The 27,982-nt window shown below is 42.1% G+C and overlaps 6 protein-coding genes across 8 annotated transcripts; 2 read left to right on the forward strand and 4 right to left on the reverse strand.

Annotated features, from left to right (window-relative positions):
- Positions 1-452: 452 nt before the first annotated feature.
- ccnd3 (cyclin D3) lies at positions 453-4,150 on the reverse strand. Of its 2 annotated transcripts, none has more exons than XM_056759321.1 (5): positions 3,676-4,150; positions 1,539-1,754; positions 1,309-1,462; positions 932-1,074; positions 453-856 (listed from the first exon to the last, which is right to left on the reverse strand). In XM_056759321.1, the coding sequence occupies exons 1-5, from the start codon at positions 3,904-3,906 to the stop codon at positions 743-745; spliced, it is 858 nt and encodes a 285-aa protein (XP_056615299.1). In that variant the 5' UTR covers positions 3,907-4,150; the 3' UTR covers positions 453-742. The 2 variants fall into 2 exon arrangements, with proteins under 2 accessions (XP_056615299.1, XP_056615298.1); XM_056759320.1 differs by having other exon boundaries at positions 1,539-1,775.
- An 802-nt stretch (positions 4,151-4,952) lies between these two features.
- bysl (bystin-like) lies at positions 4,953-8,954 on the reverse strand. Its single transcript, XM_056759002.1, has 7 exons — positions 8,546-8,954; positions 7,792-7,933; positions 7,579-7,717; positions 7,355-7,488; positions 7,103-7,263; positions 5,499-5,601; positions 4,953-5,411 (listed from the first exon to the last, which is right to left on the reverse strand). The coding sequence occupies exons 1-7, from the start codon at positions 8,808-8,810 to the stop codon at positions 5,060-5,062; spliced, it is 1,296 nt and encodes a 431-aa protein (XP_056614980.1). The 5' UTR covers positions 8,811-8,954; the 3' UTR covers positions 4,953-5,059.
- An 18-nt stretch (positions 8,955-8,972) lies between these two features.
- On the forward strand, positions 8,973-10,812 carry med20 (mediator complex subunit 20). The gene is made up of 5 exons (XM_056759003.1): positions 8,973-9,090; positions 9,203-9,250; positions 9,887-10,032; positions 10,110-10,363; positions 10,436-10,812. Exons 2-5 carry the CDS (start codon positions 9,237-9,239, stop codon positions 10,652-10,654), a joined length of 633 nt encoding a protein of 210 aa, XP_056614981.1. The 5' UTR covers positions 8,973-9,090; positions 9,203-9,236; the 3' UTR covers positions 10,655-10,812.
- A 1,239-nt stretch (positions 10,813-12,051) lies between these two features.
- On the forward strand, positions 12,052-16,539 carry usp49 (ubiquitin specific peptidase 49). The gene is made up of 7 exons (XM_056759001.1): positions 12,052-12,502; positions 13,065-13,167; positions 13,364-14,805; positions 14,894-15,098; positions 15,184-15,292; positions 15,364-15,569; positions 15,699-16,539. The coding sequence occupies exons 3-7, from the start codon at positions 13,423-13,425 to the stop codon at positions 15,800-15,802; spliced, it is 2,007 nt and encodes a 668-aa protein (XP_056614979.1). The 5' UTR covers positions 12,052-12,502; positions 13,065-13,167; positions 13,364-13,422; the 3' UTR covers positions 15,803-16,539.
- A 1,778-nt stretch (positions 16,540-18,317) lies between these two features.
- tmcc2 (transmembrane and coiled-coil domain family 2) lies at positions 18,318-22,183 on the reverse strand. Of its 2 annotated transcripts, none has more exons than XM_056758885.1 (5): positions 21,592-22,183; positions 20,400-20,762; positions 19,721-20,322; positions 19,517-19,652; positions 18,318-19,398 (listed from the first exon to the last, which is right to left on the reverse strand). In XM_056758885.1, exons 1-5 carry the CDS (start codon positions 21,592-21,594, stop codon positions 19,099-19,101), a joined length of 1,404 nt encoding a protein of 467 aa, XP_056614863.1. In that variant the 5' UTR covers positions 21,595-22,183; the 3' UTR covers positions 18,318-19,098. The 2 variants fall into 2 exon arrangements, with proteins under 2 accessions (XP_056614863.1, XP_056614864.1); XM_056758886.1 differs by having other exon boundaries at positions 19,256-19,398; positions 19,503-19,652.
- Positions 22,184-22,327: 144 nt separating this feature from the next.
- cdkn1a (cyclin dependent kinase inhibitor 1A) lies at positions 22,328-26,848 on the reverse strand. The gene is made up of 3 exons (XM_056758887.1): positions 26,688-26,848; positions 24,437-24,842; positions 22,328-23,403 (listed from the first exon to the last, which is right to left on the reverse strand). The coding sequence occupies exons 2-3, from the start codon at positions 24,831-24,833 to the stop codon at positions 23,351-23,353; spliced, it is 450 nt and encodes a 149-aa protein (XP_056614865.1). The 5' UTR covers positions 24,834-24,842; positions 26,688-26,848; the 3' UTR covers positions 22,328-23,350.
- Positions 26,849-27,982: the final 1,134 nt, after the last annotated feature.

Genomic DNA, 27,982 nt, shown 5'->3' on the forward strand with positions numbered 1-27,982 from the left:
TCCCAGCACCACCAGTGTGTCCTTGAGCAAGACACTTTACTCCATGTTGCTCCAGGGGGATTGTCCCTGTAATAAGTGCACTGTAAGTTGCTTTGGATAAAAGCGTCTGCCAAATGACTAAATTAAATTAAATTAAATGTGCGGGTCAAAAATGTGTGAATTGAGACGCACGTTTATATTTTCAGGTAAGTGTCATGATATACAAGTCATGTTTCAACCTAAAATAAAAATAAATAATAGTTTAAATAGACAAGACTGTAGAGTTTGACATCTGATTTACACGACAAGCAAATTCACAAACATCAATATACAAAAAAAATATTTTCACGTACTTATAGTGATATTGAATCTTAATGTTTATGTAAAAAAAACTATTTTTCTATTGTTTTCTTTTTCAATTTTATATTTTTATCATTTTATTTTTTGTCAAAAAACACCCCAAACAACCTTCATCTCATTCTGTTCATTTTATTTTCACATTCTTTAAATTAAAGCTCTCTAGCAGAAACACGTGAATTAAGATTGTGTCACAGACGGTCAGTGGTGTAAACGCTAACATTTACAGCAGCGTGTTTAACAGGACAAAGGTCTGAAGGCAACGCAAACATTTGATCTAGTGCGAGACATCTGCGATATTAAAAACATAAGAAGGAACTGACGTTACATGTGAACATTAACAACTCCACAAACAAACCACTGAGCAGGAAAGTGCTGGAATGGGTTAGGGTCAGATCTCCACCTGTCACCGCATGACATCCTGAACATCGTCAGGTGTGCAGGTGAGGTCAGGTGACGTCCGGCCCAGCGTCAGCTCGATGGTGTCCTCCAGCGCTGAGTAACACTCGCAGAGAGACGTCTGAATCACACACACAAACTCCTTCAGAGAAACGTCACTCCAATCGTGAGCCGACTGAAAATAAACCGTCCTCACCTCATCCACGTTTAAGAGGTTCCTCAGGACCTGAAGGAGAGCATCAGCGGTGAGCGTCTCGGTCAGGACGTTGAGTCTGATAACAGCGGCTGTCACACATGAGCAAGCCACGGCAGACGGAGTAAAGATTGAGAACTTCAGCTCTGAAACACAAACACGTCACACATGCTGCAGCCCAACAGTATATTACACTGTGTGTTATTGCTAATATATCACGAGAAAATATTTTATTCTGATTGGTCAGTGGCCACATGTGCAAAACTGTGAGTCAACGTGCACGTCTGAGCTTGTGTGAACGACACGCTTAAATAAACTGTCAGTCCACGTGAATGATTCATGACTCCACAGGTCAAAGTTCACGCGTGTGTGTGATGTACCAGTGGCGGTCAGCGCGATGTAAGAGTGCACGTGCCGCCGTACGAGCGTCGGGTTCTGCAGCGGAAGACCCTGCAGTAACACTTCCAGGAAGTCAGAGGGCAGCACTGAGGCCAGATCCCAGTTCAGTCGAGACACCACCAGAACCTCCCACTGCTACAAACACACACACACACACATGTTGAGACGCTGTGTTACAACCACTGAATCATTGATGTGAATGAATCATTACCAGTATCTCAGGGATGGTGACGCCGTGGTCTGTGTAGACGGAGAGCTTGGAGGCGCTCAGAGGAACCGATTCCCGGAGTTTGGAGGCCAGAAACATGCAGACGGTTCCCAGCAGCTGCAGTCTGCTCTTCTGTACGGGATGCTGGGACATGTAGCGGTCCAGATAATGAACGGCCAGAGGAAACACCTCCTCCTCACACTTCTGATCCTCACACACCTGTTCACAAATAACAGACAACTGAAACGATTCAATTCAAACGACTCATTTATGAAAGAAACTCTTCAAACGACTCACTTATGAAAGAAACTCTTTAAATGACTCATTTATAAAAGAAACTCTTCAAACGACTCACTTATGAAAGAAACTCTTTAAATGACTCATTTATAAAAGAAACTCTTCAAACGACTCACTTATGAAAGAAACTCTTCAAACGACTCATTTATGATAGAAACTCTTCAAACGACTAATTAATGAAAGAAACTCTTCAAACGACTCATTAATGAAAGAAACTCTTCAAATGACTCATTTATTAAAGAAACTCTTCAAACGACTCATTTATAAAAGAAACTCTTCTAACGACTCATTAATGAAAGAAACTCTTCAAACGACTCATTAATGAAAGAAATTCATTTATAAAAGAAACAAAACATTTATGAAAGAAACTCATCAAACGACTCATTAATGAAAGAAACTCTTCAAACGACTCATTTATGAAAGAAACTCTTCATACAACTCATTAATGAAAGAAACTCTTCAAACGACTCATTAATGAAAGAAACTCTTCAAACGACTCATTTATGAAAGAAACTCTTCATACAACTCATTAATGAAAGAAACTCTTCAAACGACTCATTAATGAAAGAAACTCTTCAAACGACTCATTTATGAAAGAAACTCTTCAAACGACTCATTTATGAAAGATCTCTTCAAACGACTCATTAATGAAAGAAACTCTTCAAACGACTCATTAATGAAAGAAACTCTTCAAACGACTCATTTATGAAAGATCTCTTCAAACGACTCATTAATGAAAGATCTCTTCAAACGACTCATTAATGAAAGAAACTCTTCAAACGACTCATTTATGAAAGATCTCTTCAAACGACTCATTAATGAAAGATCTCTTCAAACGACTCATTTATAAAAGAAACTCTTCAAACGACTCATTAATGAAAGAAACTCTTCAAACGACTCATTTATGAAAGATCTCTTCAAACGACTCATTAATGAAAGATCTCTTCAAACGACTCATTTATAAAAGAAACTCTTCAAACGACTCATTAATGAAAGAAACTCTTCAAACGACTCATTTATGAAAGAAACTCTTCAAACGACTCATTTATAAAAGATCTCTTCAAACGACTCATTAATGAAAGAAACTCTTCAAACGACTCATTAATGAAAGAAACTCTTCAAACGACTCATTAATGAAAGAAACTCTTCAAACGACTCATTTATAAAAGAAACTCTTCAAACGACTCATTAATGAAAGAAACTCTTCAAACGACTCATTTATGAAAGAAACTCTTCAAACGACTCATTTATAAAAGAAACTCTTCAAACGACTCATTAATGAAAGAAACTCTTCAAACGACTCATTTATGAAAGAAACTCTTCAAACGACTCATTAATGAAAGATCTCTTCAAACGACTCATTTATAAAAGAAACTCTTCAAACGACTCATTAATGAAAGAAACTCTTCAAACGACTCATTTATGAAAGAAACTCTTCAAACGACTCATTTATGAAAGAAACTCTTCAAACGACTCATTTATGAAAGAAACTCTTCAAACGACTCATTTATAAAAGAAACTCTTCAAACGACTCATTAATGAAAGAAACTCTTCAAACGACTCATTAATGAAAGAACTCTTCAAACGACTCATTAATGAAAGAAACTTATATTTTAGATCACGTGTGAATGACATTAATTGAATCTGTAATTTAGGTGTTTTTTTATTTCAGACTAGAATGATTTTGAATTTCAGATGTTGATTTCAATCGTTAAATAAGTCTGAACATCTACGTGATTCAAATGATCTGATCTGTACGATTCATTTCTATGGTCTGAATCCTGAATCCAGATCAAACCAGTGTGACCTGAACGATGCGGATTCGGATCTGATGTCGTCTTACCTGCAGCATCCAGCCCGTTAATATTCGGCGCATGTACGGCTGCACGTCGGTGTTCTCGGTGACGCTCCCGGGTTCGGGTCTGGATGAGATGTTCGGTCTCTCAGAGCTCAAGAGGTTCTGCTGGACACGCGAGTCTTGGGTCAGAACCGCGTCTCTGAACGCCCGAACCGTTCTGGACTTCAGCTGAGACCCGCAGTCCAGTTCAACAGTCTCGAGACACAATAACTCCATTTGATCTCTCGAACCTTCGCCTGACAGGATTTCACATTTGAACTAAAACCAGTCAAGAGCGAGTCTGTGACGCCGGATTATAATCTAGAATGAGAACACAAACGTCTCAAACACGTCGAACGATTCATTTTTATGCATTTAACAGGTAATTATGTGGTTAAAACACTTTAATTCCGTGCAAATGAGGACTCGTGCGCGAGCGGCGGCCCGTGACGTTCCCGAGGCTCCGTCCTCACGAAGTGGTTGAGCGCATGACGTCACTAACAACCTTCACGCTCGATTTTAAGAGTAAAAATGAACTAAAACTAAATGTTCCTTTTTCAATACACGTTCTTGTTTCATTTTATAATCATACACAAGCGCAGATTAATATAATTAAGAAAAAATGCATACCACAAGAAAATATATTTTTTAACAATAAAGTATATAAATCAATATAATGTTAATGTGTATGCTGGTATTCTGTAATAATAAATTTAAAGTTTGGTTCCAAAATGAGATTACTCGGTTTAAAAATGCTTTTATTGTGTTAGTTATTATGGCTCAAATGAAAACAAAGCGACTGCTCGACTGATAATAATTGGAATGCACAAAAAAAAAACGATTAGTGAACAATTTGAGTTATCTCATTTTGGAAGCAAGCTCTTTAAATATAGTTTATTTATAAGGTTGAGTAAATAAAGTACTAAACAAATTGTTAAAGGGATTTAAAAGTACTTAAAACAGCTTCCCTGTAGCTCAGTGGTAAGAACATTGTGTTAACAACGCAAGGTTGTGGGTTTGATCCCAGGGGATTGCAAATAACTATGTATAATGTATAGGATAAAGCAATGTAAGTCGCTTTGGATAAAAGCCTCTACTAAATGTAAATGTTAGATCTGATCAAACACTCTTTATTTTCAAGCATCTGTTACATTAAGTCACGTCTCACCGCACAATCAATTGTTAAATTGATTGTAGTAAATCTGCAGTTTCGGTTTCAGAAATGCATTTTCAAATATTCAATCATTTGCACGATAAGTGAAATGAAAACCAAACAGACCTGATGTTTATACAATATGATTTTAATAAACAGCAATTCAACACCTGTCAATCACAGATATAGCAAACCTGACGACACACATTCAATCATGAGAAGAAGTGTGATAGTGTCTCAGTCGTCGCACATGGCCGGCGTGACGTCCTCCACGTCTCTGGGTTCAGCGCTCTGAAGCTCTCGTCTGATCTCGGCTGTGATCTGCGGGTGTGTTTGAATCTTCAGCAGTTCCAGTAAAGCCTCCTTCTGTTCACACGACAGATCGGCTTTATATAGCTGTGCCAGCGTCAGCAGGCTCTGATGCCACAGCACCGGCAGAGTCCGCTTCTCCGTACGGAACGACAGGAAGTGAGCCACCAGAGAATCCAGCACGCGGAAGGGAAGAGCGTACTTCTTCTCCAGTAACAGGCGCAGGAAAGTGCTGTTGGCGCCGTTGTATTCCGTCTCTGCCAGTTTGAGCATCGCGGCGCTGCGGAAGTCAACCAAACATTAAGTGTTTGTCCTCAAACTGTGTGTATTTGTGTATGTGTGCATGCGTGTGTATGTGTGCGTTCACCTGGAGTACAGCACTGGTATGGAGCATTTGGTGAGGACGCTGCCGATGATGATGGCTTCTCTTAGCGTGCATGTGCCCGACTCGCACAGCGGCAGCAGAATTCCTAAAACACACACAAAAACAACACAACGTACATATAAATTCACTCCGAATAGAGATTAAGATGTTGTTTTGTGTCACACCAGGTGTGATTTGTGTCTGAGTTCAATAGCGCCCCCTTGTGTTGTGGTCACTTCGCACACACACTTTATTGATTTTTAATTGAACTTCAAAGAAACACAAGATGTGTTCTTCTCACAAACACTCATGTGTACTAGAACAGTGCCGAGTGACGTAGATTTGATAAACTATGTGTTCATTGTAGGGCTGGTTATAAGAGGTTAATTCCAGAACAAAAGTTTGTGTTTATGTAATATGTGTACGTGTATTGTCCATATTAATTTTGTATCTATAAACACAAAAACATACACATAAATGTACATTTATGCATTTCATTTTTTTGGGTGAATTGACATTGATATATACAATGTAAATGACATATAAACGTTAATTAATTTTTATATTTTATGTTTCTTAAATATATGCATGTATCAGGCATGTGATCAGCCGAGAAAAAAAAAAGTAGGAAGACCGCACGCACCCTCGCCCAATCCCCCCCAAAATAGTCTTCAATTAAATATTACATGATTAACAACAGGAAACTGTCTGCCAAAAATAGATATTTTTCACTTTTGCCAATTTTGGAAATATCAGTTCAAATGTTTAACAGTCACTTAAACAGTATTTAATAAAATAGGTTGATGGTTTGTGCAAATATCTTATATTAATGTCAAATAAGATAGCATTTACAAAAGAACCTTGAGTAGTTTATACACAATCTACTTTAAGGAATTATTGCTGATTACAATCCAATTTAAAGAATAATTGAACACAAAAAGTAAAGAATATTGTGGCCTCAAGACACTTCATACACAGTCACTAGATGGTGCATCTACGTCATTCATTCAGCCGTTTAAACAATTAATTCGCAGGTTGAGGTTTTACTTCTTTTAAATGTTTTCAGTAGAGACTTCAACACGTTTATATTACAGCGACTAGATCGGCCATTTGTTAGTTTCTGTGTGTGGATCATGTTTTAATGTTAAATCATATAATATCAAAATGATGACGTCATCCTGAATATTTGATGTGCAGTCGAGATCTACGGAACCCATCTAGCACACACACGTCTGTAAGACTTCTGCTGAAGATCAGGGAACAAAATATAAGAACTTTCGTAAGATCAATTATAGGAAGTTTGTAAGAATGTTTCTAAGTGCAATTCACAAACATTTCTTAAAAGATTCTCAAAAACTTTCTTAAGAATATGTTAATTTTTGTCGTAAGAATAAAATAATATTTCACACGTGAATGAATTGTTTAAACTGAAAATGTTCAAGCGTCCAAGTCACGTGTGGTGGGAACGCTCCATTAGAAAGAGCTGTTTAACATCTGTTCATAATCATCAACATCTCACAGACGTCTGTGACACCTGACAATGTATTCCACATGTGAACGCAGACGTCACGCAGACGTAGTCAGATGTATGTGAGGTGTCATGTCACCTTTGAACCAGGCTCCAGGTTTGAACAGAGCTTTCTTCAGCGCGCTGTAAAGGTGAAAGTTCAGCTTCTTGTACTCGGCGATGTCGTCTCGGACTCTCGGCAACAGCACCAGATTGTAGAAGCGCTGGGCCATGCGTTCCTTTAGATTGGAGGTGAAGATTCTACCGCAAAACACAAACCACATCACAGCGGTCACAGCAGTGTCAAGCGACCAGTGTTAGCCATGTGTCACGCGTGTGTGTTTATTCACACCTGGTGGCTTGATACATGGCAGCAGCGGTCCAAGTCTCGGGCTCCGTCAGATACAGGATCTGCTCCCAGTTAGACAGAGCCGGGATGATCTTAAACGCTTTGGGCAGTTTCCCGCTGCGATATTTAGACAGAACCTAAAGAGAGAGAGAGAGAGAGAGAGAGGGCGAGTTATAATCCACAGTGATGACATCACGAGGACATGAAGAGCACATATGAATCCTCACCTTGTGGACACCTCTGTACACCTCTATGACTCTGGGGTCGAGCTGAGGGACGGGTCGACCCGACATCTCTGACATCACGGTGCCCACCTCGGTCTGCTTCTCCGTGATCTTCTCCATGATGATGTCAGCTAACGTCCGTCTGTCAATCATGAGGTGATGTCAGAGATCAGGTGACGTGACACAGAACGTCTGGGGTCAGTCACACGCACTCACCTGACAGGAGGATTCTTGTTCATGAACGTCTGAATGGCCTTCTCATCTTCTGGATCCACCTGCACCTCTGTGGGCGTGTCCTCTGTGGATTCACCCAGAGCGGGCCACTCCTCATCTGAATCCCCATCCTGTGTGCTCGGACCTGAAACAACCAATCACAGACATCACATCTATGACATCACATCTGTGGGTCTGTACCTTTAACTGTGTGTGTTTATTACAGTCTGTCCATCTTTAACCGTGTCTGTCTGTAAGTTGTGATGGTCTCACTACCTCTGTCTCACACTCTCTCTCTCTCTCTCTCTCTCTGTCTCACTCACTCTCTCTCTCTCTCTCTCTCTGTCTCACTCTCTCTCTGTCTCACACTCTCTCTCTCTCTCTCTCTCTCTCTGTCTCACTCTCTCTCTCTGTCTCACTCTCTCTCTCTCTCTCTGTCTCACTCTCTCTCTCTGTCTGTCTCACTCTCTCACCCCATCTCTCTCTCTCTCTCTCTCTCTCTCTCTCTCTCTCTCTCTCTCTCTCTGTCTCACTCTCTCTCTGTCTCACTCTCTCTCTCTCTCTCTCTGTCTCACACTCTCTCTCTCTCTCTCTCTCTCTCTCTCTCTCTCTCTCTCTGTCTCACTCTCTGTCTCACTCTCTCACCCCATCTATCTCTCTCTCACCCCATCTATCTCTCTCTCACTCTCTCACCCCATCTATCTCTCTCTCACTCTCTCAACCCATCTATCTCTCTCTCTCACTCTCTCTCTCTCACCTAGATTTGTGGCCGGTTGTCTTTTTTTTGTTTCAGGTGTGACCCCAAACTCAGTCTGCAGTTCCTCCTGTTGGATTCGTGCCTGCTGGAGGATCTTTCTCGAGAGTTTCTCGTCCACGTACTCCTGGTCCTCCTCGTGAGTTCGGCTCCGGCTCTTCACGCGACCGCTCATCCGAACCGAGTCTCCCTGCATGATCTGATCGGCGAGTCCGACAGCGGAACCACCGCGCTCCCCTCCGCTCTTACTTTTCTTCAGCTTCGGCATAATGACGATAAATTAAATTAAACGATTTAAGGGTAATAAACACTGCGACGCGAACTCATGACACGCAAAACACACGTGCGTTCGAAGCAAATGGCGCTCTGTGTGTGTTTGAGACTGTCTGTAGCGCGTTGCGGTATCGCGAGATCGGTTCAATTCGAATGGCTCTCTAAACGCTCTCGCGATACTTCGATGTCACAAGTCGACCGGACTGCGGTCTGCGCAGCGCCGCATTAAGTTAATGTGTACGCCATAAAAAGCTTCGACATATGTTTTAGCCTTCGTGAGTGTGTTTTATTAAATTATGGGAATATCATAATGTTATTTGTAATTGTTTGATTACATTTAACGAAGCTTCTGCATTTTCTTCTGTTATTGTTGGATTGACCCGGAAGTAAACAGTGGTCACCGGAGGTGTGCGGCGGAGAAATGGGTGTAACGTGGTGAGAAAGTGATTTTCTGTTTTATTTTATAATTAATGCTTGTCTTTATGTGTGCTGGTGTATTTTTATTTATTTTAATACGTAACAGTTGTGTTAAATGCACATGCAGTATTTTAAAATGAAATATAAGAATCTAGCCGATAGTATGTATATAGTTGCATGTAATGCGTTTGTAGTGTTTTCATCTATTAAAAGTGTTTGTGTTTATCATGTTTGTTTGACCAAAAAAGCCTATACACGTGTTTTAATTTTTAACTGACAAGAGCTGAGTTGACTTATTTAGTTGTCAATTAAATCGTGTTTATTGTACAAAAGAACCTCATAAAATCACATAACACATGATAATCAGTATTATTATAATGTATAATTTTATTAACCATATTTTTTCTGTGAATTGTAAGTAGTAAAAAAAGTAATATTCTAGATACTGTAGTGTTTTTGCACCTCAAATAAAGAATAATGCAGTGTTTACAATATCCAATACTCTTTTATACATGCATACATTATCAAGATGTAGTACTTCAGTACACTACAGTATTATATGATTTCCTACAGACGACTTCAGTAAATATTACACTACTACGGTATATTTTCATGTGTGTATTGTAGTCATGTGCCAGTAAATGTGTGTGTCAGTGTGTGTCAGGTGCCCGTGGCCGAGGGGAAGAGCGTGCAGCAAACAGTCGACATGCTTCATAAAAAACTGGAGCAGCTGGGAGCCGTCAAACAGGGAAACTTCTGGGTGGACTGTGAGACGTACCATGCGACGGCCAACGCAACCGGTAACTCCAACGCACAGCGCCACATTAGCATGGCAACAACAACATGCCTGTTACCATGACAACTGTTCCTGTTGCAGGTCAGCAGTCCAAGCAGCTGTACGTGATGCACAACTCAGAGGCGCCGCTGAGCTGCATGGCTCTGTATGAGGGCGGCCCGCATCTCACCGCCGACGCAAACTTTGACGTCTTGATGGTGAAACTGAAGAGTCACTTCCAGAACGCCAAGAGTCATAAGGTGGAGAGTCGAGGTGCGCGCTACCGTTACTGTGACTTCCTGGTGAAGGTCGGCACCATCGCCATGAGCTCCAGTGCCAAAGGGATCTCAGTGGAGGTGTGACTTTGTGACATGATTTGTGTGTTTCCGTGCCCGTCAGTGGCTTTATCTCTGTGTATGTGTGTGCAGGTGGAGTACTGTGCCTGTGTGATCCCGGCCGACTGCTTGAATCTCATCAAGGAGTTCATGCAGAGTTTTCTAGGCTCGAATGCTCCCGAGATGCCCTTGAATAAAGCGGAGGGTCAACTTTACACGCCGGTGGACTGTGTGGACCCTATGAGCCAGTATCTGGAGCTCTTCGGCAAAGTTCGCAAACAGCAGGTGATGACGGGCAGCGGCGTCCGATGATACGGTTCATCTGAACCACAGACTTTATAAAAACAAACTGCACACGTGTGCTTAACTGTTGTCTTCTGTTTGTAAATGATACGTTAAACATCTGAGGCACTGAATGCTTATTTTTTCGTACACTTTTATTTTCAAAATAAACTGCTTTGTAATCATTTGATCAGAAATATCATTGCCGTGAACAGTCACAATAGTGTTCAAAGAGGAATGTCACATTTCCATTTCACACATGGGGAACAGATGAAGCAGCAGACGATTGGCTGGAAAAGACCATTTGTTTTGAATATGCATGAGCAGGACACGCCCACTAGAGTAAATATGAGAATGGTAAATCAGATGATATAGGTTTTTAAACACAACTCTGTCCACTACTGAACACTCTCTTATGATTCACTTTGAAATTCTGTGTTGCAGGGTTATTATAGTATTCATTTTAGTTTTATTCATATTTACATTTTATTTTTAGATTTTGTGTTAATTTTAGTTAAAGTTTTAGCGATTTTGGTATAAGCTTTTGTCAATTTATAATGTTTTGGTTTATTTTAAATGTTGCTATATAAGATACATTCCTATTTAAGTTTAGTTTATTGTCATAATTTTATTACTTTAAACTTACTTCAGTTTATTTAAGAAGCAACATTTCAATTTTTCTCATTTTTTTCCAATAAATTTTAGGTTAAAAATTTGATTTGATTTCAATGAGCAGGAATTATTTTAAAGTTTTAATTTTAGTCAACTAAAATACCTTGTTGGGTTGTCGAAATAAATGCAACCTGCCATATAATGAATTTTAAGGTAACAAATGAAGGTCACAGACAAATAGAAAAAGTTTTATAAACATGTAGCTAAAATGGAGATAGTGTATTATTTCTCTGTAGTTTCATATTTTAGCAGGTTTTGGACTAAACAAACTGACCTTCTGTTTTAAAGATTACACAAATCAAAATATATTCACGCCAGCTACATTTCACAAAACATGAGAAACAATTAACCAGCTGTAAACCTATATTTTCTTTATTTAATAATGATTTTGATAGGTATATAATTACTATCCTAAGCTCTGTTATTCCTGAATAAGATAAAACTGTATTTCGTTATTTCTTAACTATTAATTCATTAATTTTTTACCCTGGCAACACATTTGTATCGGTGTCTTGTCTTTTTTTATGTTTGTCTGTACTGCTTAAATGCTTTTTTTTACACTTTATTCACACATATACATCGATATCCACGTTTTATTTATATATATTTTATATAAACTTTATGTACATTTAAAGTCATCTTTGTGTGTAATAATCTAAATGTGTCCAAGTAATCTGCCCAGTTGACCCCGCCTCCGGAGCTTTAAACCTGACTGACGTCAGCCCAACCAATCAAATGCCGTTTTTACTCGGCGACCGAAAGCATTCTCAACCAATGAAAACAAGGTCGTCACGCGGAATGCCCCGGCAATCATAGCGCTCGAGCGTCAGCGCTGGGCGAGTTCGGTTGATCCGGAATGGTGACAGCTCGCGCGTGCGGATGATGGCGGTAAATAACAGCGGAAAGAGAATGTAAAAATAAAACGCGAATATTTACCGTTATTTTCCGAGTGAAAGCGGTTTGACGGGCTGTTTCGCGGAGGAATCGCGCTGACGGGATGTTTTGAAGCGAGTCCGCGGATTTCTGTGTGACTTTATTCTGTGTCTGCGGATTGTGCGGGTTTTTGTTCAATGGATTTAAAGTAACGGTTTTCTCGCGCCGGTATTACCGCACAAACACCGAGAGTCCGATTACCGGTACTAGAGACTCCCGGATCCGCTGCTGCCGCGGGTTCCGCGTGTGTCCCGTTGGAGCGTCTTTTGTTCTGTGAGTAGCGCTAGCGGGTTAGCAATCACACACACACACGTTAAAAGAACACACACACTGCATTGCCTGACGAACCCCTACACAGTCTTACACACACAACACCCCATAAGTACACACACTGCATTGTTACACGTATATAAAGAACAGAAACACAATAACGCATACACTTCAGAAAAAGTACACACACACACACACACTGCATTGAGTTACACACAAAGGACATTTTGTTGTGTTGCACATACCTACATACACAGAGAGACACACGCATAAGTGCACACACTGCCTTGTTACCCAAACACTCACATACAAAGAGCACACAACCCGTACAATCATGCACAACTCCACACACTGCCATCACAAACTCATCTACATGTACATCATGTACACAAACAGTCATACTGAAAACACCTTCACTTTGAGCAGTTGACAGTAACCGTGTTTTCGTACGATTTAAACAAACTTGATCATATCTTACGTTGTCATTTGTTTGGTTGCTGTTATTTCTGTGTAAATGTGTTTGTTGTGAGAATGTGTGTATAACACGCATTTTTTTAATTTACAGCGCGTGTTTAGCGTGATGAAGCCCGTCACGCAGTCAGACAGCAGAACGCGTCTGCTCGGATGCTGAACCTCAACACTTCACACAGTCGTGCGCTACACAAGCGGTAACATTTTTCTATTTCTTAAAAACTATTGCGTTAAGTTAGACACGCAGGTCACATGATGTCCAATAAACTAGACCGCTAACCCTCTGTTTGCACAATCACAACATTACAATACTAAAGTAAAGTTTGTGAGCCAAAACTGCACATTTTCTTGATTGCAAATTCAATGTAACATGTCCACCCCTGTTGTCGGCAGGATGAGGAGGGTCATGGCATGCGGTTCCTGACTCTGAGTGCTCATGCGTGTTGGCAGACATGGATCGCTGTAAGCACGTGGTGCGTCTTCGTTTGGGTCATGGCCACTCCATCCTCAACCCGCAGAAGTGGCGCTGCGTAGACTGCGACACCACGGAGTCGGTATGGGCCTGTCTGAAGTGCTCTCACGTGGCGTGTGGACGCTACATGGAGGAACACTCGCTGAGTCATTACCAGCAGACGCAACACCCGCTGGCCATGGAGGTCCGTGAGCTGGACGTCTTTTGTTTTGCATGCGGAGATTACGTGTTGAACGATAACGTGGAGGGAGACTTGAAGCTCCTGAGAGGTGCCCTGTCTACAGTCCGCAGCCCCGGTCAGCGCTCCCTGCGGTCGTCGGCGGCCGATGGGGGTCTCCGAACATGCGAGGTGACACGGGAGGGCATGGGGAGGCGTCCGACCATGCAGGCGGCTCTCTTGCACAGGCGGAAATCTCTGCTTCGGAGTGCCCTGCGCCGCTGGAGCGGGCGGCAGCAGGAACAACAGCAGATGCGTGAGGAGAAACAGGAGCAAGAAAGGGAGGAGAAGCGGCGGCAACGCATGGAGGTTAAGAAGAGGCTCATGGGAGAACTAGCTAATGTTCCGCCGAGAAAAAGTGCACGGCTCCTCACTCAGGCTCCACGTCCCATGCTTGCGCTCATCCCGTCCAAGTTCCGTGACCCTCCAGATCGGCTTCCGCCCATTCTTAAGCAGACATTGCTGCCGTTGTCCAACAAACCTCTAGCACGCAGAGCGCTCCGCGCGGGTAGGCTTCACCGATACCGCACCTCGCAGGCAGCCCGCCGCAGAAAACTCGCACCCGGGGTCACAGGGCTGCGTAACCTCGGCAACACATGCTACATGAACTCCATCCTTCAGGTGTTGAGTCACCTGCAGAAGTTCAGAGAGTGTTTCCTCACATTGGACCTGTGCGAGACGGAGGAGCTGCTTGCCAAGACCCACCACTCGCAGAATACGGTAGGAGGGGCAAGCGCCCTAACTGCGCTGGGTCGCATGGGGAGGGCGACCGTGTCGCAGAACGTCCCGCCCTGTTTGAACGCCGCTGAACTGGTGCAACCTAAAGAGCCGCGTTCCTCATCTCGGCAGCAGATGTCGCTGTGTCACGAGCTGCACACTCTTTTTCGGGTCATGTGGTCCGGCCGATGGTCGCTGGTCTCCCCTTTTGCCATGCTGCACTCCGTATGGAACCTCATACCAGCGTTCCGTGGATACGACCAGCAGGATGCGCAGGAGTTCCTGTGCGAGCTTTTGGATAAAGTCCAACAGGAGCTAGAGTCGGACGGACCACGGAAACCTTTCTTGATCCCGCTCACACAGCGGAAGCTCTCCAAGCAGGTGCTCAAAGTGCTCAACACTATCTTCCACGGACAGCTGCTCAGCCAGGTAATGCGACGATTCCTTTAGCTGAGTGTGTTCTTGTGACGATCGCTGAACTGTCTGCAATATTTCTTCATCAATCTTCAATCTGCAGGTAACTTGTTTGTCCTGTAAGCGCAAGTCAAACACGGTGGAGCCCTTCTGGGATTTGTCTCTGGAGTTTCCTGAGCGATACCACAGAATGGAGAAGCCCAGTACTGCCACGTGTCAGCTGAGCTGCTCGCTGTCCGAGATGCTCGCCAAGTTCACCGAGACGGAAGCGTTGGAGGGCTGCATCTACGCGTGCAACTTCTGCAACAGTCAGTGCATGCAGCTGCATCTCTTTACAGCTATTCTGAATGTTGTTGCGTTTATGAACGACTTTACATTTGTGCTTGTTTTCAGGAAGACGACGTAAATCCTCCCATAAGCCCCTGTCCTTGTCAGAGGCCTGTAAGCAGTTACTCATCTGTCGTTTACCTCAGGTGCTGCGGCTACACCTCAAACGCTTCCGGTCAGTAAGGACAAGAAATGCGTTTTTCCAACCACGTAGCATTGTTCCTAACGGTTGCTGCATGTTTTCAGCTGGTCCGGTCGGAACCACAGGGAGAAGATCGGCGTCCATGTGGCTTTTGATCAGGTCCTGAAAATAGAACCATACTGCTGCTCGGACGCCGTGCCTTCACCACGGAGAGAGGCCTACACTTATGATCTGTCTGCAGTAGTAATGCATCATGGGAAGGGCTTTGGCTCAGGGCACTACACAGCCTACTGTTATAACACTGAAGGAGGTTTGTGTCCGATCTATTACTGGTTCGACTGAAACTTTTGATTGAAGGCATTTCTTGATGTTATGTTGATACAGATTCAGGACTGTTGAGTGTTGGATGGTTCTCTTGATTGCTGTGTGTGTGTTGCAGGTTTCTGGGTTCACTGTAATGACTCTGAGATGAATGTGTGCAGCGTAGAGGAGGTGTGCAGCACTCAGGCCTACATCCTGTTCTACACGCAGCGCTCCTCATAGACCCGTCTGCTTCTCTCTCTCGTCTCTTTCAATCTTTCTTCTCTCTCTCTCTCGACTCTCTCGACTCTCTCTTCCTCTCTCTACTCTCTCTCCCTCTCTCTCTCTCTTTCTCTCTCTCTCTCTCTCTCTCTCTCTCTCTCTCTCTCTCTTCCTCTCTCTACTCTCTCTCCCTCTCTCTCTCTCTCTCTCTCTCTCTCTCTTTCTCGTGTCTTTCTTCTCTCTCTCATTGGAGGTCTGTTTCTGACATCAGCAGTGAGACTCGGAGACGTTGGTTTGTCTCTGCTGGCACAGTCACACTTTACCCAGGGCATTCAGGACCAAACTACACTCACCTGCAGGGTCACGGATAAACTCAAGTACTGACGTTCTTCTGCTGGCGAGAGAGAGACGGACGGACCCTCGTCCCGGAGAGCGACGTGGCCGCAATACGATCATCAAACACACTGAATCAGGAATTCTTCACCTTTGATACCATGACTGTTTTCTACTCTCTTTCTACTCGGGAGATAAATCAGGACAACAGTAAACGCCTCTTCAAATTTCATCTGTGGTAAATGACTGAACAATCGATGACGCTGAATGTCTTTTAGTTGTGTGATTGTGTGTGTGTGTGTGTGGACGGGTGTGACCTCTGACCCCCTTAACCTTAGTTCTGTGTCGTGAGAACACCTGTTATCCACTTTATTGATCTTGTGGGATCTTCCTGATGATAGTGAATAAAGAACAAAAAAACTGAATTTGTGTTGCGTTGTCTCTGTGAGCGGCCGTCTGTCGTACATCAGACTGACAGGTACACATTTACAATTAACATTTCAATTGGTGTGCGTAAAAAATTAAGCACTTATATTTTTATAATATATCCTCGCTGCCCTACGGAAACCTTCAATGTCCAAATTTGCTGTTTGTAAGGAAATGCAAAAAAAACCCACTTTTGAACTCAAAGTTGACAAGCACTTTTAAGTGGGTATATTATTAGATATTTGCAAAACCCAGTGACCCACACAAAGTGAATAATAAAAAGGAATTCTGGCATAGTTTTACTTTGATAAATAAATAAATAAGCCCAAAGAAGTGGAGTGCCTTAAACCCCCTCAGCTGTTATAGAATCCACTTGTAACCCACGGCTTATTGCTTTTATAAAACTGTTATTCCATATGCATAGCAAGGTTTCATTAAATAAAGTCAATAAACTTCTATGTAATAGAATAACATATAAATCCAAAAATCTGTTATTTTGTAACGGTTTAAGAACTCGGCTCAGCTAATCAGAATCAAGCAACAAAACTGACCGTTTTATAATCAATGTTCTTCCACTGAGAGTAAATATAAAGAGGTTTTATCACATTAGTGGGTGAAGTATCCCTTTAAGTCTAGTCCCAGAATAAAATGAATGTTTGAGCTGTATGAAATCACTCCCCATAACATATCTTAAAATATGTGAGTGTCATCACGCACCAGTAATGCATTTGTATAAAAACGACTTAAATGTCCTATTTTATCTGAGGCATAGTCCCGGAGAAGCTCGTGTGTGAAACCGGATCTTTTATATTCGCTGAGGTTTGGTGGAATCTTGGAAACTACAAAATTAAAGTTCATGATGAACAATCAAGAGTCTGAGTGACAGTAAGTAGAATAACTATTGTTCACTTTATGTGTAATGTTTAGTAGGTTATTAATGATGGAAGCACAAGAGTCACAATTATGTGCAAAAAATATTTAAGTCATTTTGACAGAGCAATAACCAAATGGTTAATTATGGTTTGACTGCAAAATGTTTTTTCAATAGAATTTATAGGCTTTTCACAATAAAACCAGCTGTGCAATAGGCTTAGTGTTCAGAAACCCATCATTTAAGTTACGATTACGCCACAAAGTCTCCGTCAAATCCGTATTAAATCCTTCTGATCTCTGTTTAAAACTCTGTTTCTATTACAAATGACATCAAGGTTGACAATACTGTACATTGTAGAAATCTCGCGCCATTTTAGGTCGTGAAATTACCTCAGAGGATCCGCGACGGCGCTTGGTGATGAAATCTAATAAAGATTAAAACACATAAATGTGCTTCATACGTTGTAAAACGAACGGGCTTCTCCTCGACATTTGATTGTTTCTCATTTTGGTGATATTCTTCTTTGTCGGGTTCAGTTTGTCTGTTCGATCTCATTTGCATAATGTTAATTAGATGGAGCTGCTGCGCATAAAACAATTGACGAGCGCGCGCTCCAGTCCAGCCAAATGCTATTGAAGTTATTTACGATAGAGCAACTGTTTTAAATGGGATTTTAAATGTAAAGGTTAATTAATTAATTAACCTTCTTCAATTAAACTTAAATGTAAAGATTGCGTTTGATGAAACATCGTGTCATTATGAGTCTCAGTGTAATCCAGCCCGGGATTAATACATCTGATCTGGATTATACCATCAGACTGTAACACCACAACCAAAACACATTTACACACTATAATACAAATAAACACACGATGAATAAAACAGCAAGCAGATGTCTGGATCTATTTGCAAATGTGTTTAATAAGAATACAGTAGTGTTGTGATTTCTTTAAGTAAACGGGTAGAAACATGAGAAATCTGATCATGCTGTTAGTTATTGAACGTGAGAAACTTTAAACTACGTTTACAAAAATGTTCCGATGACAGATGTCATTGACTACACACTTTGTAAAATATCATTGAAAGTCTACACGGAATGAAAGCTGACCCTATGTTCACTTGTTTTCTACACATTCCTGGTCTTATTGTGCACGATTCAGCGGTATTCCAAAGAAAAACAATGTTGTCTTTGGAATCTTTCAGCAGAATATATTAACTTCACCTATGAAACGACTTTCTTTTTTGGTCCCTACAGACAAAATCAATTCCTAAAATCAATATGCTTCCTACATGACACCTCAACCGAAGACAACACACAAAAAGAAATGATTCGTCCTGTGAAATGAAACCTCACAAAAGATCAAATATAACAGACATTAAGTTCCACAGAGCCTTCTGAGACGCTTGACGTTTTTGGATCTGAGATGGGACTGTCATGCATCTTCTTTCTTTCTCTCATTTCATGTCTGCTTTCTCCTCCAGGAACCACTTTAACATTCATTAGTTTAAGCAACAAATGAGCTCAAAGTAAAAAAAAGGAAAGAGGTCTTCGGTCAGAAGAAATGAATCAATGGATGTTTGCGTCTGTTTTCTTTCCCCCCATTCAATCTCTCGCTTCCATTAAAACAGCAGGGATGCGTCAATCAGCGTCTAGAGTTCTATGCAAATGTTTTGATTGGTTCTCTCAGCTGGGGAGCAGAAGAACCTCCATCCAATCCCAGTGTTTCCACAGCGTGATCAGGAAGAGTGCCAGGGCGAGGGTGGCGCCCACGCGGGTGCGGGTCTTCATGAGTGGTGTGATGAAGTTGGCCATGGTGGAGACGAACACCAGGAGCACGGCCATCAGGGCCAGAATGACGTTGATGAGTTTCCCCAGTAGAGCTCGAGCGTTGGCGTTCTCCACACCCTCCAACTGAACCACCTGCTGCTGCTGCTGCTGTAACTCCAGTTTGGTAATGCGGGTGAGACAGGACTCTACTGCCTCCTACACACACAAACACACAAACACAGTTACCTATAAATGTTCAGACAGATGACGACATTGTCCGAAGGACATCAAATCTGGATGCAAGTTTCAAGGTGCTCCACCTGATTGGACGCACCTGTATGTCCCGTGCTCTCTCGTACGACTGGTACGCAACCTTCTCCTCCATGCTGGCTAGTTCCTGCTTCAGGTTGCTCATTTCGTTTTGATGAAGTTCCGTCAGATCGTTCAGTTGCTCCTCCAGACGCTCGTACCTGCGGGTGATAGAGAGATGGGTGAGCGGTGAACAGCCCCTGAACGGGCACAGGTGCCGTCGTCTTACCTGTATCTCTCCTCCTGTAAGCACTGGGTCATGTAGGTGTAGTCGTTCTGCAGCTGCGCCTTCATGTCATCGATGGCGTCCTCCATGTGAACCTGACCGGCTTTGATCTCCTGCAGGCCTTCCAGGAGAGCATCCCAGGAGGAAGACGACGAGTGGTGGTGATGATGGTGGTGGTGATGTCCGTCCAGTCGCGGACTGCCCATGGTCGCTCCCATCCCTGACATGGCCCCGCCCACTCCGCCTGAATTGCTGCCGCCCGCTGAGCCAGAGGTGGCGCTGGAGCATTCGTCATCGCTGCCATATTTGGGGCTGGAGACGAGCGTGGCGCTGCCGCTCAGAGCTCTGGGGGTCTCCTCCGTGTGGACGTCCTCCAGAGTGTCCTTCATGTGGGCAATGTTGTCGGCACTGCCGAACTTGTTGCGGATGAATTCTCGCGGTTTCGAGACAACGGCGGTGTGAGTGAGCGCGGACACTCCGCCCTTTACACCCTCCACCACGCCCCCTCCGAAACCGCTGATTCCCGCTCGCACGTTAGCGCCAACATCCTTCAGTCCCTGCTGCATGTCCCGCAACACGTCTTTGGGCTGTCGCGCTGGGCCGTTCTGAAGACATGTTAGGAAACAACGATTACAAACGCGGTGAACAAATGTGAGAACTCACTAGTAAACGATGACGTTACCTGCTCGATTTCTTTGAGTTTCTTGTGGTAGTGCTCAAGTTTCTTGTGCAGGTGTGCGATGGTCTGCGCAGATTTCTGGTTCTTCTTCTCGAACACTTGTTTGATGCGCGACGCCTGCTGTTTGTCGGCGTTGTTGGCCAGTTTGAGATACTCGGCCACATTATCATCCCTCGCCTCCTGTTCCACACGGATCTGCTCGGTGATCTTTAGGATCTTCTGCTGCAGGTGTTCCAGCGCCGCTCGTGTCCTATGGACCTCGCCGGCCACCCCGTCTGGCCCCACCTCCACGCTGATGTTCCCATCTGAACCTCCGTGGCTCACAGAGGGCGGCAGACCCAGTGTGGACACTTCACTCTTGTCCAGCTGCACACACACAGAAGCAAACCGTGAACATGCGACCGCGCCGTCATGCCACAGAGAAGACACACAGAACCATGCCGTGACACACACACCGATTCTAACACCTCACTCGCAGCAGCAGTCTGAGTGCACGCCGTCATGGCTGTTTACAAAAACTAAAACCACACGCTCGCAGAGAGAACGCGTGACCCACTTCTGTTCTGAAAATATCTCTGCTCAGCACACAACATCATGCTAAATCAAGACACGTTACGTATGCTGACACGGATTTATGAGAATCTCAACGAATCAACGACACTGAAATCTCACACGCTTAATAACACGCGTCACACATCAAGCACACTATAAAAAAATCAGTAGCAAATATACGTTTGCGATGAATCATACATCAACACAGATCTGTGACACACACACACACACATTAATGAATGGACATAAAGTTCTGCATTTGTAAACATACATGCGTCAGCAAATATGTGCATGTGTATGTAATGCGTGGAGTGCGGTAACCCCCCACGGTTTGCTCTCAGAGTAACACACATGACAGGTAACTGCAGTCCACCCATGTGACTCTGCACGCCTGAGTCATGTTATCTGCACACACGCGTGTGATGTGTGTGATGTGCAGGCCTCTAATGGACATGTTTAGAAAGTAGGTTGGAATTGAGCGCAGGGGGGACCACACACACACCTGCAGTGTAAATGATGTGTGTCTGACTGTAGACATGCAGAAGCGCAGGAGAGACAGACACGCGCTGACAGACGGGCGGACGGACGCATAGATGGATGGATGGATGAGGAGATGAATGAGGAGGAAAGTGTGAGATATTACCATGATCTTCAGCGCAGGCTGAGCTGTCTCACTGCAGAGACGTGTGCGAGCGCCACATCCCTCTAGCTGTCTGTCTGTCTCTCTGATCAATCTGTCATGCTTTACAGTGGCGTCTGGCCTCCCGTTCGTCTCATCTTTGTCTCGTCTGGAGCTCTTTTCTTTCTCGTGTCTGGCCGTGTGTTTGTCTGTGTTTCGACGCTGCTGCGGTGCAGATGAAAGGAGGGGGAGGGGAGCTCAGCGGAGCATGCGTCACACACACACGCGCATGCACACACACACACACTGCAGCTTCTACATAAACACTCATTTAGAGTTCAATCTGCACATATGGATGTGTGTTTACACAAAAAACATCATTTATTAGTGTTGTGTATTTGTGTGTTAATGGGGGGGCTTCTCAAACAGACAGCAGGGGCTGATGGGAAATCTGACGTCAGTTTCATAGCAACATGCTTCATTACAACAGGGTCACTATATTGCAGAAAAGCACTTGTTAAACACAAACAAAACACAATTCTCTTGTAATTGCTTTGCTGTTAATGTGTTTTTGTACATTTTAAGAAACCGAATGTTGTGTTTTAAAAATGTATATTTTAAAAAGTGTCATTTATTTCCTCTTAAGTGGCAAATTTGACGAAATGTCATACACATTTGAGGCAAAGATGAGAGAATTGTGTTTTTGGACGAACTATTCATTTTAGAACCAATAATAAACAAACAAACACAACACAGTCAATAGTTTCTCTTCATATGCATCTTTATGGACAATTACATGTAAATCTACAATACAACATTTATCTGGAAATAAATACAGCAAATATTCTGAGCTCTTTAACAATAACAGACTTGTGCAAGCTACACTACACGTATGAAAGAGTGCAATTCAGTATAATCTGCAAATTACCTGCATACTTGCAGATTCGACAGACATCAGAATACAAGAAACATTACAGAACCAGATGCCAATCACATGAAATAAAACAAGAGCCACAGTAATACCACCATCACATTGTTAATAACATTAACCGAAACATCACGGCTGGACATAAAACACACAATCTTTGTATTCCACAACAACAACAACAAAGAGGAAAAATTGAGAGTTTGTAATGCGCTCTAGTCGTGGTTGATGAAATGCAAGCGGAACGGATTAATGTGTCGTGTTTAGAAAACCAAAAGCAATAAAATGCCAGTAATTCGTTCCGCTTGAGTTTCATGAATGTGACTAAATAGGTAATTTTAACGTTGTTAAAACGTAACTTGAGATTATGGACATACTGTCAGCTTGATCAAGGTTCGCGTTTCAAAATAATAATGTTAATAATGAGTGTTAGATTCATAAATAACTAAAGTCACCTTTTTAAAATGAGCTTTTGTGCAATAAAGCAATAGATTTCTTTCCAACGTGTGGACTGAAATAAATCTGCGTTCATTACCGTCAGATACACACTTGAGACAAAGCTGTGATGGGTTTAACACTGGAAAGATTCATTAACATTTCTAAACAAATTCTTGTTCACCTCGTCCGGTGAAATATTAAGGCATTTGTTAAAGTGCCACGGAATCAAAACACATAAACATGAAGTGCACATGAAGAACACACATGATTGAAGACGAGCCCAAGATGTGAAGTGCTGTGTTTGAGGAGAGCGTTTGATCCGCGACACCACAACAGAAGAATCTAAAGAGTTTATATGAATAAATGTCTTTACACACATCTGTGCTCCACACATAAGTCCAGACGCGTGTGTGTTTACAGTTATTGACCTGATTTGCGGGGTGTGACCAGCCTCTTCTTCGCCTGATAGAAATCTGTTTACATCAGATAACACACAAAACAAACATATTTAGATTATTGACATTGTTGGTAAAATAATTATTTGTAAAAAATTAATTCTCAGAATTTTCTTTATGAAAATATGTTTCCCTCCTTGTTAACAGTACTTTAGAAATGTTTATGACCGGAGACCAAAAACACACTGTCCCTGCGTCTGACTCCTCCCACTCTCTCATATGTGATATAAAAACACCCTGTACATGCATCTGACTCCTCCCACTCTCTCATATGTGATATAAAAACACCCTGTACATGCGTCTGACTCCTCCCACTCTCTCATATGTGATATAAAAACACCCTGTACATGCGTCTGACTCCTCCCACTCTCTCATATGTGATATAAAAACACCCTGTACATGCGTCTGACTCCTCCCACTCTCTCATATGTGATATAAAAACACCCTGTACATGCATCTGACTCCTCCCACTCTCTCATATGTGATATAAAAACACCCTGTACATGCGTCTGACTCCTCCCACTATCTCATATGTGATATAAAAACACCCTGTACATGCGTCTGACTCCTCCCACTCTCTCATATGTGATATAAAAACACCCTGTACATGCGTCTGACTCCTCCCACTATCTCATATGTGATATAAACACACCCTGTACATGCGTCTGACTCCTCCCACTCTCTCATATGTGATATAAACACACCCTGTACATGCGTCTGACTCCTCCCACTATCTCATATGTGATATAAAAACACCCTGTACATGCGTCTGACTCCTCCCACTCTCTCATATGTGATATAAAAACACCCTGTACATGCGTCTGACTCCTCCCACTATCTCATATGTGATATAAACACACCCTGTACATGTGTCTGACTCCTCCCACTCTCTCATATGTGATATAAACACACCCTGTACATGCGTCTGACTCCTCCAACTATCTCATATGTGATATAAAAACACCCTGTACATGCGTCTGACTCCTCCCACTCTCTCATATGTGATATAAAAACACCCTGTACATGTGTCTGACTCCTCCCACTCACTCACCTGTGATATTTGTCTGTTTTCTTTTCTGTGCTTCGTTCTTTTCTGGTGTTCCCTCTGTGTGTTGTTTTGGAACAGATGTGAAGCGCTCTGGTGTTCTGGGGATGTTCTCTTTCTGTGATTCCTCTGTTCCCCGCTGTGTCAGCTGCTCCTCCGTCTGACACGTGTTGTACAGCACAGGTACTCGAACAGCAGACACGCCCTCCCACTGGAAGTCTCCGCCCTCTAACGGCTTGTCTGAGACGAAATCGTAGTTCCAGCGGCGCGACGCTTCTTCCAAGTCCTTCTGCAGGGCGTCGTTGTACTCCACCTGAAGCTGCTCGCGATCCACCGGACCGAACAGATTCCTCTTCGTCGGCCCGTTTCCAACATCTCGAAGCATCCGTTTGTGATCTGACATGACCTAACACTGCAGAGAGAGAGAGTGAGTGAATGAGGGAAAGAGAGAGAGAGACGGAGAGATATCAGTTGACAGAAAACTGTAAAACAGTATTTTCTGCCTTTATTTTTTCAGTACAGTCACATTGGCTTTACAACTCAATTCTACTCACTGTTATGTTCTTCAGGTCATTTTAATTCATCAAAATATTTGAGCAATTTCGTTTCATATCAGTTAAAGCACTTCCCCACTGGACTAAAGTGATCAGATGAAATGAACTGTAAAGCTAATTTGATTATACTTACAAAATGAATGGAGAAAATTATTCGAAATATGGATAAATCAACAGCTCCGAATCTGTATATCCATCAAAAATCACCACCACGAGAAATATCGTCAAATATTGAAAAGTAAATATAAAGTATAATGTGGAGGTGATGTCAGACCTGTCTTCTCTTCTGTACAGTCATGTCTGATGTCTGTGTGATATCTTATAAGAGCTGGCGTGACTCATGATGATGATGTGATCTATGTCTGGACACATCTACAGTAACATGTGAGGGCATGTCCCAGTCCAACACTTCACATACATGACCAGCAGAGGGACGTCTCGTGCACTGCACGCTTATACCACTCGCACTCAATATACAGTAAACATTTTCTCTGTTTTTATCTCATAATTAGTGTTTTTTACCCTCTTGTCTTCTTAAGATATATTTGTGGGCAGAAACATATTTTCATATTTCTGATCCAAGAGACCAAAATCTTGCTCAATCAAAGCATACGTAGTAATGTCAAAAAATAAATGTATAAAAATAAATAATAATAATATCGTTACGTGCTTTTATTATGAAAGGTGGTGAAGAAATGATTAATTCTCTTTCCTCCGTATAATGCGTTAAAAAGAGAAACATGACATTGACAAACGTTTTAAAACGAACTTTTTTAACCTTCTTGTTTTAAATGTATTTACAGGACAAACGCAATATTCGTGTGTCTTGAAACACACCAAACTACAACTAAACTACAACGCAACACTGACCACAACTATACATCATGTTTCTACACAAAACAACACATCTGAGTGACATTCTATCAACACAACCTCCAGAAAACAAGAACAAACACACACAACCAGCGTCTAACACGCAGATCAATATTTAGTGATCAACAAACGTATCTGTTGCTAAATATAAACTATATAGAACATATTAAAACACATTTTATACATGCCATAAACAAAAGAGTATGAATGTTATTATATTATGATATTATTCGCGCACTAGTTTTACAAACTTGCTTTCTGAATGTTGTGTAAACTTTTGAAAACTTGCTGAAATTCTCTTTTTGAGACGGTAACATGAGGTCATGACGTCACTGCGTTACTTAATGAGCTCGAAGGAATGAAACGTCCTGTTCCAGTACTACGAGAAAACATTTGACGCAGTGGCGGGAAACACAGACCCCCGCTGATTGGTCAAAAGTGACAGACAACGTCGTGCCATACCCACTAGACTCCATCGTTCCACGTGAACGTGCAGCTCGTGTGTGCCGGTGGAAACCAGCTCGAGACGGCAAACATAACTCTGATATTATTATCATATCATGTTAAAACAACATTCAAAGTTTCACTCTACTTACTCGACACTGTTAAAAAACACCACACTGACCAACTCAAGAGAAACCTTGAAGAATAACTACTCAAATGATGTTTGTTGAACTGGATTAAATTAAATTAATGCACAAAACAATTCGACTTTAGTTTATAACGAGTTTAGATAAAGCAATATGTGTTTTCGTTATCAACAAACAATACGTGTTGTGAATAAACAAATACAACTTTAAAACACAAGTTGTAAATGTGTAAAAACTTACGTTTTGAGATTCCGCAGATCGTGAAGAGAAATGTAATAAAAGCGTCACTTTCTCTAAGTACAGTAAGTTATACAGTAATAATAATAAAGTAATCCTCGCGTTTAGAGTGTCTGCTAAACTAAACTCGACAAGACTTCTGAAAACTCTCAAAGTTATGCTGCTGCACACCGACTTCACGAGCTTTTATAACCTCCGGTGGGCGTCAACGGACAGTGGGCGGGGATTACAGAGCGCTGCACGTGTACTGAGCCCGGTAAACACGTGAATGCGCGCGCGAGCCGGGGACGCGCAATCGTGAGGAAATTCCAGCGCATGCGCGTCACAGAATAGAAGAGCGGCGGATCCGCCCAACACACACAAGATCGTTTATCTTTATTTAGCTTTAGGACATGATTTCAGTTTCCTGTACATAATGAACATAATTACAGATAAAGTCATAATAAAGTAGTTAAGCACTGAATTTTTGTGGTTATTCGAGTACTATATTTATTTCTTAAATAACTCGTTCAGAATGACGTAATAAAGGACAGTGTCTGCTAATATTTGAGAAAGAGAAAGGCGGGTGTTATAATGTAAAAGAGAAAAACAACTATATCATAAAATAAAATTATATATTTTTTATTATAAAAGAGTGTTTAAGTGTTATTGTACAGAAGTTGAGTTTCTTATAAACTTGAAGTCATGAAAGTGCAACATAAATGGAAATAGAAGCTCTTTTTAATAACCAGTTAAAACACTTTCACGAATACATCAAGCTCAGAATGAGGCTCATTGTGTTCAATCTGTGTGATACAAAAACAGTTCAAAGATTCATTACAATGTTTATTTAAATAGGTCGTTTTCAAATTCACAGACAAATTATAACAAATCCTATATCATTAAATTATATTTTTAATTTACTAAACGGAACCTGCACTGAAACGGTTTGTGTCACTAATGAGTGGATCATTCCCACGCCAATTACACTCATTAAGAGTCGATCACGCGTGTAAACTGATGTGTGTGTGTTTGTTTGTTTGTTTATTAGTGTGTTGTGTACTTTGGCGGGTGTCTGGACGCTTGCGTAACACTCGACATCGCTCCCAAATCCTGAGAAACACCAGCCAGCGCTTTTATTAACATAACACTTAAATATCACAACTTCTCCACTTTGAAAGTTGCTTTAAAATGATAAATATTAACAAACGACATTATGAAAAGGTACAAAATAAACAGTATAAAAAGTGTCTGCTCTTTTCCTGAAGATGATCCAAGATCAAAAGTTGGCCGTTTAGAGATGGGGTGAAAGGAAATTC

This window comes from Triplophysa dalaica, chromosome 10 (assembly GCF_015846415.1).
Source record: "Triplophysa dalaica isolate WHDGS20190420 chromosome 10, ASM1584641v1, whole genome shotgun sequence".
NCBI classification, from domain to species: Eukaryota; Metazoa; Chordata; class Actinopteri; order Cypriniformes; family Nemacheilidae; genus Triplophysa; species Triplophysa dalaica.

What these genes read in the sequence shown, in the direction of transcription:
- ccnd3 (XM_056759320.1), bottom strand. Translation starts at nt 3,906, where the DNA reads ATGGAGTTATTGTGTCTCGAGACTGTTGAACTGGACTGCGGGTCTCAG. An exon ending in TAACGGGCTGGATGCTGCAG is followed by an intron (nt 1,776 to 3,675) that starts GTAAGACGACAT and finishes GAATCGTTTCAG; the next exon opens with TTGTCTGTTATTTGTGAACA. An exon ending in CATCGCGCTGACCGCCACTG is followed by an intron (nt 1,075 to 1,308) that starts GTACATCACACA and finishes TTTGTGTTTCAG; the next exon opens with AGCTGAAGTTCTCAATCTTT.
- bysl (XM_056759002.1), bottom strand. Translation starts at nt 8,810, where the DNA reads ATGCCGAAGCTGAAGAAAAGTAAGAGCGGAGGGGAGCGCGGTGGTTCC. An exon ending in ACAACCGGCCACAAATCTAG is followed by an intron (nt 7,934 to 8,545) that starts GTGAGAGAGAGA and finishes TGGTTGTTTCAG; the next exon opens with GTCCGAGCACACAGGATGGG. An exon ending in ATACCAGTGCTGTACTCCAG is followed by an intron (nt 5,412 to 5,498) that starts GTGAACGCACAC and finishes TGACTTCCGCAG; the next exon opens with CGCCGCGATGCTCAAACTGG.
- med20 (XM_056759003.1), top strand. An exon ending in TGCGACGGCCAACGCAACCG is followed by an intron (nt 10,033 to 10,109) that starts GTAACTCCAACG and finishes TTCCTGTTGCAG; the next exon opens with GTCAGCAGTCCAAGCAGCTG. An exon ending in CCAAAGGGATCTCAGTGGAG is followed by an intron (nt 10,364 to 10,435) that starts GTGTGACTTTGT and finishes ATGTGTGTGCAG; the next exon opens with GTGGAGTACTGTGCCTGTGT.
- usp49 (XM_056759001.1), top strand. Translation starts at nt 13,423, where the DNA reads ATGGATCGCTGTAAGCACGTGGTGCGTCTTCGTTTGGGTCATGGCCAC. An exon ending in ACGGACAGCTGCTCAGCCAG is followed by an intron (nt 14,806 to 14,893) that starts GTAATGCGACGA and finishes TTCAATCTGCAG; the next exon opens with GTAACTTGTTTGTCCTGTAA. An exon ending in CTGTTATAACACTGAAGGAG is followed by an intron (nt 15,570 to 15,698) that starts GTTTGTGTCCGA and finishes TGTGTGTTGCAG; the next exon opens with GTTTCTGGGTTCACTGTAAT.
- tmcc2 (XM_056758885.1), bottom strand. An exon ending in AACTCAAAGAAATCGAGCAG is followed by an intron (nt 20,323 to 20,399) that starts GTAACGTCATCG and finishes ACATGTCTTCAG; the next exon opens with AACGGCCCAGCGCGACAGCC. An exon ending in TTACAGGAGGAGAGATACAG is followed by an intron (nt 19,653 to 19,720) that starts GTAAGACGACGG and finishes TATCACCCGCAG; the next exon opens with GTACGAGCGTCTGGAGGAGC.
- cdkn1a (XM_056758887.1), bottom strand. Translation starts at nt 24,833, where the DNA reads ATGTCAGATCACAAACGGATGCTTCGAGATGTTGGAAACGGGCCGACG. An exon ending in AAAACAGACAAATATCACAG is followed by an intron (nt 23,404 to 24,436) that starts GTGAGTGAGTGG and finishes TGATGTAAACAG; the next exon opens with ATTTCTATCAGGCGAAGAAG.